The 9,243-nt window shown below is 39.8% G+C and overlaps 1 protein-coding gene across 2 annotated transcripts in view; it reads right to left on the bottom strand.

The window, feature by feature from the left end:
- Positions 1 to 7,855: 7,855 nt before the first annotated feature.
- Positions 7,856 to 9,243, bottom strand: part of CENPA (centromere protein A) — a 6,270-nt gene continuing 4,882 nt past the window's right edge. Inside the window, exons 2-4 of one of the 2 annotated variants that reach the window (XM_012652477.1) lie at positions 8,850 to 8,964; positions 8,309 to 8,381; positions 7,856 to 7,990 (exon numbers count right to left, since the gene is read on the bottom strand). In XM_012652477.1, the coding sequence (XP_012507931.1) occupies positions 7,856 to 7,990; positions 8,309 to 8,381; positions 8,850 to 8,964 (323 nt within the window). The remainder of the gene's footprint in view (positions 7,991 to 8,308; positions 8,382 to 8,849; positions 8,965 to 9,243) is intronic. The other variant, XM_012652478.1, reaches the window with a different exon arrangement.

The raw sequence follows: 9,243 nt of genomic DNA, 5'->3' as shown, positions 1-9,243 counted from the left end.
TGAGTGGGTCACCATTAAATGCCAACACCATTTCAAGTTGAAGGCCCACCTTCTCTTGCTTCCAGTAAAAGTATACGTGTATACAGGACACTCACATATCTATTATTTTAATCCCTAAATCAACTCTGCAAAGTAAGGTAGTATTCCTTATTTTGAAGCTAAGTACACAGACTTAGGAATAAGACTTTGACCATAAATCCTATGTTCCTTTCAATGTGTTTCCTCACCCTCACCCCGAACTACTTCAAGAAGGACACTGAGGAGTCAAACTATAACCTGTAGAGAGAGGCCCTGAATCCTGGGATAAGGAGAACAATTGCAGAAAGTGAGATGATTAGCCTGCAGAAGGCTTGAAAGTTGTCAGAATCAAAATGGAGTCACCTGTGTTAAAAACAAAAACGACAACAAAAAACTGACAGAGCAGGAAAGACCATGAAGGCAGGATTCTCATGCATAAATTCCTAATAACAAAAACTATCAAAAAAGACTCTACAAAAGCCACGATCTCGCATAAAGATTGTGCACAACCTTACACACAAAAATATTTCATTGAGGATATCTGCCCAGCAACTGCCTGTACAACCTCTGACTGGTGCCACCCTTGTTTTTGATCTTGTAGCCAAGGACAATTATCTCAAAACAATTAGGTAATCCTCCTCATTTTTCCTTTAAAAATCTTTGTCTTCCTTTACCTCCCTGAATATGTACAACGTTTTCTATGGCACATGTATTCCCATTGTAATGTGCTATTTCTGAATAAATACCATTTTCTTTTAGAGAGCCTGTCTCTGTTATTTAAGTTAACAAAGGGAAGACTTAGTGGGAACATGATTACTCTCTTCAGTTATGTGGGAGAGAAATTATTCTCTGGGCTCCCAGAGGCATAATTAATGAGCTGAAGATAAAGGCAGGCAAAATTGGGAAATATATAAAAAAACACGCAGAGCTTCCTGAAACATAATTCCTTGGGTAAATAGTGAGTTCCCCATCATTGAAGGTATTCAAATAGAAGTTGGATGTCACAGAAAAGATTCAAGCATTTGCTAAAGGGTTGGGTTAAATGACTTTTGACCCTGAAATTCTATGAAGAATTCAAGCTAAACACAAAGTATAGGCAACGGGGACAGGTGAAGAACCACATGAATTGTCCTTTTAGCTCAAAATAATGGTCTGTGAAGCATTTCAGACCTATAGCCTTTGATCTAGTATCATCCTGGAAAGTGCCATGGGCCCTTTTCCTTCCCTGCTTGGAGCCTCTCTGCCTCTCAAAGTGCCCACAGCTGGACACGACTCAGGCGTCCTCCCCTACTCTCTCCAGGAAACTCCACAGCCTTGAGAATGGAGGGAAACTCAACCTTGCCTCCCAGGACCACAGCCACGCAGAGAGTTACCATGCCAAGGGTTCCGGTGACTGTGTACAACTAAAGCCAACTCTCCCGACAGCCTATGCCAAAGCCCAGGCTGGAGGCTTCCGTGGCTGAGGATTCCATGTCTCTCAGGGATGGATGGGCAAAGATTTTATAAAACGTGATCAATAAAGTTTAAGCAGCTAAAGGTATGTTAGCCCTCATGGTGTTTGAAGGGTGCTGGTTGGGGCTGAGGAAAGGAGGACGGGTGCCTGGGGAGAGAAACAAGGGTGGTTTGGGGCCAAATGGAATTGGTGTGTCGAGCCAAAAGCAGTGAGTCAGGCAGGGCACTCACAAATGCAGACTAGACAGAACTGCTTCTCTAGACAGCATGGAGGGGCATGTATTTGAAGGTTTGCAATAACTGAGATTGCAGAAAAGGAAGGAACTTAAATGAATCCTAGAAACAATTAGGAATCTGCTTCTTCTCTTTGGGTGTCATGTGGGGGTAGCAATGTTGGCCCCGTGCCAGGAGGGGAGGGGAGAAATTATCAATAAAAATGCTTTGGCTGCTCCATCAAGATGAAGTTGATTTTTCAATCCACCATCTGGGAGCTCCAAACCTATATTATATAAATAATGTCTGCAGTTGTGAGCATCAGATAGATGCTGAAAGAGCATTATAAGCTGAAAAGCTGTATTGATGTAAGGCATTATTATTATTTGCTCACCCAAGTGGAGGGATGTCCTATGGGATGGAGAATTGAGACAATTGAGGTAAACATTCCATAAATATGTGACAAATGGACTTTGTCAAATTTGCAAGATACTTATGGAAAATACTAATGTGAAATTGGAGGCAAAATAACTCATATAATTCTAGAATGAGGGTTGATGACCATCTATGGGTGGTGGACTTGAGGGTCTCATGAAAGTCATGGTTCTTCTCAGAAAAGTGTACAAAATATTCCTGGAATTACATACATTGTACCCATTAAGTAATCTCTCATAAACCACCCCCTCCCACCTCCTCACCCTTCTGTCTCCATTGTCTATCATCCCACTCTATGTTCATGTGTACATATAATTTTGCTCCCACTGATAAGTGACAACATGTAGTATTTGTCTATGTTTGACTTGTTTCATTTAAGATAATAGCCTCCAGTTCTATCATGTTGCTGCAAAAGACATGATTTCATTCTTTTTATGGCTGAATAGTATTCCATTGTATATGTATATCACATTTTCTTTATCCAATCATCCATTGATGGACATTTAGATTGATTCTATATCTTTGCTATTGTGAAAAGTGCTGAGATAAACTTACGGGTGCGGGTATCTTTTTTTTAGAGATAGGGAGAGTCTTGCTCTGTCACCCAGGCTGGAGTACAGTGGCACGATCATAGCTCACTATAACCTTGAACTACTGGGCTTAAACAATCCTCTCACCTCAGCCTCCCAAGTACCTAGGACTACAGGTTCGCACCACCACACCCAGCTAATTTTTGAATTTTTTTTAGAGACCGTCTCACTGTGTTGCTCAGGCTGGTCTCAAATGATCTTCCCATCTCAGCCTTCCAGAGTGTTGGGATTACAGGCGTGAGCCACGGCACCCAGCTTGGGTATGGGTATCTTTTTGATATGATTTTTTTTCTTTTGGGTAGATGATGCCCAGTAGTAGAATTGCTGGATGGAATGGTAGTTCTATTTTTAGTTCTTTGAGAAATATCCATACTGATTTCCAAAGAAATTATACAGTATTTTTCTTTTTTTTTTTTGCTCCGTCACCCCGGCTAGAGTGCAGTGGCATCACCATAACTTACTGCAACCTCAAACTCCTGGGCTCAAGCAATCTTTCTGCCTTGGCCTCCCAAAGTGCTGGGATTACAGACAGGAACCACCTTGCCTGGCCCCCTCTTCCACTTTTAATGGCACTTGTGATTAATTGGGCCTACCCAAATAATCCAGAATAATCTGCTTTAGTGTCAGCTGATTCGCACACTTAATTCCCATGCCATACAACATTACATATTCACAGGATCCGAAGGCCTGCCTAGAGTTACACTAACAAAAGCAGCAAAGCCAAGGGTGAAGAGAGAGACCAAATCTTGATGACATTGTTGGAGTCCTTGAATTCAGCTGTGGCTAAACCAGAAACACCTCTGGATTCTTCAGTTACATGAGCCTTTTCCTCTTAACTCGGTTTGAGTTGGGTCCTCAAACTTGCAACTAAGAGTCTTGATTGTTACATATGACAGCATATGTTATATTTGATATTGAATAAATTTAAATTATTTTTGTTTTAATGGTAATAAGTAATGATGAGTAATACTCATGTAATGATGGGTGTAAGAAAATCAAGAAACACATCAAATTTCAATTTCCAGTAATGGTAAACTAGGTCATTTGAACTATTTTCCTACTAAAGAAAACTGAAAACTTTGGACAAATATATATATTTTTTTCTTAAAAGCATTAAATTGCTAACAAGATAGTGATTATTAGTAATTACTAATCCAAGATCAAAGAGAGGATGGAAATCTAGAGATGGGTTTAATAGCAGATTACTCTAAATATCCACCAGGGTGTTTTCCAGTCCTGAAAAGGTGGCTGAGAAATGAGCTATGCCCTGTAGGGTTAGGGAGACTAAAGTGGGAATATAGGCCCCCAAGGTAAGCACAGTAAGCTGACCACAGGGAAGGCTGGTTGTTCCCTAGGAGGAAGGTAAATAAGAAGCAATTTATACCTTAGCACAGGCTGCATCTTGGTTTTGAATCATCTGGGTGATTCAGAAAATCTTAAGGCTAGAAATTGAATTAAGGTATTCTGAATGTTTACTGCCTCCAGGCACCTGGTAGAAGAAAAAAAATCCTCTTTAGAGGACAATATCATCCTAGGCCTCAAATTATTTCCTCATATAGAAATATGAGGCATAAGGTCAAATGTAATCAAGCACCAAAGAGAGAAGAGATCGTGAGTGAGAATTAACAGAAATAATGAATAGAAAAAGACCTACAAGGACTCTAAACATTAGAATCAGACATAGTCTATGAAGCAACTATGCTTACTCTGTTAAAGGAGATAAACGCCAAATTTGAAATTTTCAGCAGGGAACTGGAAACTATTAAAAAGTAACATGAAAGTTTTAAAAAGAATAAATTACAAACTCTAGACCTAAAAAATGCAATAGGCTGGGCATGGCGGCTCATGCCTATAATCCTAGCACTTTGGGAAGTCGAGGCAGGAGTTTAAGACCAGCCTGAGCAATAGTGAGACCCTGTATCTCAAAAAATAAAAAATTAAGCCAGCCGTGGTGGTGCACGCGTATAGTCCCAGGTACTCAGGAGGCCGAAGCAGGAGGATTGCTTGAGCCAGGAGTTTAGGATTGCAGTGAGCTATTATAATGCCACTGCACTCTAGTCCAGGAAACAGTGAGACCCAGTCTCAAAAAGAAAAAAAAAATGCAATAATTGAAATTAAGAAAATGGGCAGGTTTAAAAGTAGATTAGACATAGCTGAGGAGAAAAATCAGTAAATTATGAGGCATGGCAGGAGAAACAATTCAGTATGTAGCTCTGATAGACAAAAAGATGGAAAAGAGAAGAGGGGCAGAAACATAGAGGATACAGTGAGATGGGCTAGCTAATAGCTAATTGGAGTCCTGGAAGAAGAAAGAATGAGGAGAGGCAATATTTGCAGAGATAATTGTGAAGAATTTTCCAGAATTGATAAAAAGAAATCAATCCATATTCAAAAAGCCCAGTGAATGCCAAGCAAAGTAAAAAGAAATTCACTTAGACACATAATAACATCGCAGAATACCAAAAAACAAAGAAAAATCTTTTAAGAAAAGATACTTGGAGAAATAACATTAATTTCAAAGGAACAACTGACAGCTGACTGACTTCTCAACAGCAAAAACAGAACCCAGAAAATAGTGGAATCATCTTTCTCATGTGAAGAAAGAAAACTGCCAATATACAATTCTATAAAAGTAAGAAAATCCAACATAAATTCTCGAACATGGGGAAAACAGAAGAGAAGAAAACACCAACAAATTTTAAAAGTTAGAAAGCAGATGGACAAGTAGAAAGTGCTTAACAGACCTAAGGGAGTGGAATCCTAAACTAGCAGTAAAAAATATTGAGAAGCCATAATCTACACAGCAAAATCTTCGCAAGCCTCAGAAAATGAGAGTGTCAAATATTTCCACAGCTGGGGGTGAATGAGTGTTGGCTAAAATAAAAAGGCTTGGTTGCAAGTGGCTTAGGAAACAATTAAGTCCCTAGATGCTTCTCTCCTGCCAATCACTGGAAGGCTGCCTTTCCCCCATCACAGCAGAATCTCTTTACCCAAGAGAAGATACAATAGAGGATCTGTGGACTTGGGGAGACTCCGAAAGCTTATGTGTAGAGAATTTTGAATATGGATATCCTTAGCTCTCCTTCTCCACTCAGCTCCTAGAACCAGCTAGGCTTTCACCTCCACAAGAAGGAGGTTAGATGACTCTCCTCTATGGCAGAAATAAAATATTTAATGGGAAATTTAGAAAAGAATGTTGGTGAAATTACCCCAAAAGTAGAGAAAAACAAAATCAAAAAATAAAACCAAATAAAAACCCAACTACATCATAGGCACTTGAAATTTACAGTAAATTATTATAACCATGTTATATAACATTATCATGATATAAATTACTTATTCTCATGTTATCGTATTAATACAAATACTATGTGGTGCTGAGAGCACAAATCCTGCCTGGTATTTGAGTGTGACGTACATGTATTGCAGTGATGAACTGATTAGTATAATTTTGAGAGAGCAGAAAAGCGTCAATTTAAAGAAAACTAGGGGAGGAAGACTATCATCCTCTAATTAATAACACTCCTACAAGAACATTAAACATATTTGTAAATAGATAAGCTTTATTTGAGTGTCTGCACAAATAATAAGTTCATGTCAAACAGGAAGAGGTTTTCCAAAGGCTTAAAATTTATCAAATAGAACTTGGTGGTTCCCTTTAGTCTGTGTCTGAACTCAGCTGACTGCCCCATCATTATTAGTAGTCTGCCCTCACTAATCATTTTCACCACACACAGATCTCAAATCTTTGGGTTGTACTTCCCATTTCTCTGGAAATCTCTTAAATTGCTCTCAGTTATAACAGAAGGGCAAAGTTTTTGTCTGCTCAAACTCTACTCCGTCAGAGGCAAAATTGCATCCCTAAATTCTCATTTAAATTGTGGCTGTTTGCAAATGGTGTACAAATGAAGAACTTAATGTTTGCATACAAAAAATACAGTATAATCTTTGCTATTGTAGTAACTTCGTTTTAATTTTTTCATTAAAAAATTATTTTTATTATCACTCCACAAAGAGGCTATAAAAACACCTATAAAAACATTGAAAAGTCACTTTAAAATCCTAGACTGATATACCTTCTGTGATTCGCAAGTGAGAATAAAATGTTAGATTCCACATTTAGAATGTAGTTAGAATTTCTGAATGATTTTGATAGGAATTTACTAGAAGGAACGAGAACATCAAACCATAAAGATTTTCCATTTAACCCCGATTAAGTTTTTGAAAAGCTACATGTTTGTGGACAAACACAGCTCACTCAGGAACTTGATGCTGCCACTAATGATGAAGCTGACCTGAAAGGCAGAGATCTGTATGCTAGACATGCTGGGCCCTTCCATGCAACTGATCAAAGTGGTCTTCTCTTATTCTTTCCCTTATGTTTAAAATAAAGGTACAAATGGTAAAAGATGTAAATTGTACAGAAAGATGTAAAATAATAAGTAAATTTCCTTTTCTCCCATAACACAGCAAATCTGATATCTTCAAAATTCTTAAATAGTCATATGAGTAACTCACAAATTGAAATCAACCTCGGAATCTCCTTATCTGAAAATAATTTTCAGGCCTTTGGAACTGTGTTGATTGTTTCATATGTTACCTCTGTTACAGAGGAAAGTCATGCTGTCTTCTCCTTCTTAAAGAAAAAAAAAATTTTAAAAGCAACATGCACACAGTGCTCAGAGACAGCAAAGTCCAGGCAGCACCTCAGACTCCATTGGATCTAGCTGTGGCTGCAGAGAGTCCCTGGCATCATCCCTGAAATTTAGGAAGCACATTTATTAACAAGCCATTTTCAGAAGAAAACATTCTCTTAATCAAAATGAGGTCATCTGGTCTTCGTAAAATGGAAAGGTTTAACTCTGTCAGAAATTTGGGTCATCTGGTCATTACTAATAGAAAAATATCTCAATCTAATATTGTACAAAAAGGCATAAGCGATATAGTCCCAAGCTTTCAAGTTAAAACTAGGTCAACCTTTACTAGAGAACAAAGAAAAGGTGAGATAGCAAGGGACCAAGGATGGAGAAGGGAAATTCCCTCAGAGAAATGCCAACTCCAGTGAGGAGAAGCTGGAAGTTCTTCCCCCAAGCACACTTGCTCCCTGAGTGAGCAGGAAAGACTTACAGAAACACTGGCGTAGGAGCTCAGCCAAGCCCTTCCTCAATGCCTCGGATCCTCCTGGCCAGCTGCACATCCTTTGGGAAAAGAGTAACTCGGCCAGCATGTAAGGTGAGGAGATAAGCATCCTCAAAGAGATGGACTAGAAATGCTTCTGCAGCCTAGGGACAGGGAGACGAAAAAGACTGACACACAGGAAGGGGCACGGGCTAAGTTTTCTTAGAGACCTGCTAAACCTAATCTCCAAGGGTTCAAAGGACTGTAGGAAAGATTATTCAAAGAATGGGACTGAACTTGGCCTGGGAATTCTACTACAACCACACAGAATCCAGCCTCCAAACCCCTCAGGTGCTCCCTTGCTGCTCTTTTCAAGGAGGCCAGATCCAGTATGTGACAATCCAGTTAGGCACTTAGAGTTCCAGATTGCCTCCTTCTCCCACGCTCAGCCCTCACCCAATTATGCCTTGGCCCCTTCTCACCTCTTGTAGGGCCAATAGGGCCTGGGCTTGCCAACTGAAGTCCACACCACGAGTGAATACAGCACATATTTCTCTTATCTGTGAAGGAGTGGGGATGGGGAGGAGAGTAACAGAACAGAGATTCAAGGGAAGGCGGACCTTCTCCATGAGTTCCAATGACTCCTCATTTCCGTTATTCCTTCCTGGCCCTGAATCTTAGGACCTACCTAAGAGGAGGTGTTGACTTCTGGGGGCTTAGGAACTGACATATCTCTTATTGGTGGTGGGGAGATGAGGAGGCAATCTCCCAAGGTAGGAAAGGGACCAAAGGGTCCATGAATGAAAGGGTTTCTATTTTTACAGTCAAAGAATACAATTTCAAAGGTAGTGGGGTTAGAAATTAATTCCATGAAGAATTACAAGGTGCCCTTGGAAGGCTCATGTTTTCAGAAGATGAAGTCCTCTACTCGGTTAGAGAAGTTCTTCAAACATTTAGGTAAGAGACAGTTGGGTCCTTAATACCTGGGAAATTTAAAGGGGGTTGGTGGGATAGTCCCCAGACCTTACCAGGCGGCTGAAGGGGGCCTTCCTTAATAAGAGGCGTGTGCTCTTCTGAAGTTTTCGGATCTCCTGTAACCATCCATATTTCCTCCTCCGACGCTGACGGGGGGAAGGGCCTGAGCAAAAGATTTGAGTCATAAAGGGAAAGTGAATGAAAAAGACCCCAAAGGCAATCACAGCAACAACAAAAATAAATAAATTGCATCTGATCAAATTAAAAAGCTTCCACACAGCCAAGGAAACTATCACGAGAGCAAACAGAGAACCTACAGAATGGGAGAAAATACTCGCATGCTCCACATCCAATAAAGGGCTGATAACTAGAATCTATAGAGAACTCGGGAAAATCAGTAAGAAAAATCAAACAACCCCATTAAAAAGTGGGCAAAGGACAT

The sequence above is a fragment of the Propithecus coquereli genome, unplaced genomic scaffold (assembly GCF_000956105.1).
Source record: "Propithecus coquereli isolate 6110/MARCELLA unplaced genomic scaffold, Pcoq_1.0 Scaffold39, whole genome shotgun sequence".
NCBI lineage: Eukaryota > Metazoa > Chordata > Mammalia > Primates > Indriidae > Propithecus > Propithecus coquereli.
The sequence above is the reverse complement of the archived record's forward strand: the minus strand, read 5'-3'. Positions and strand labels throughout refer to the sequence as shown.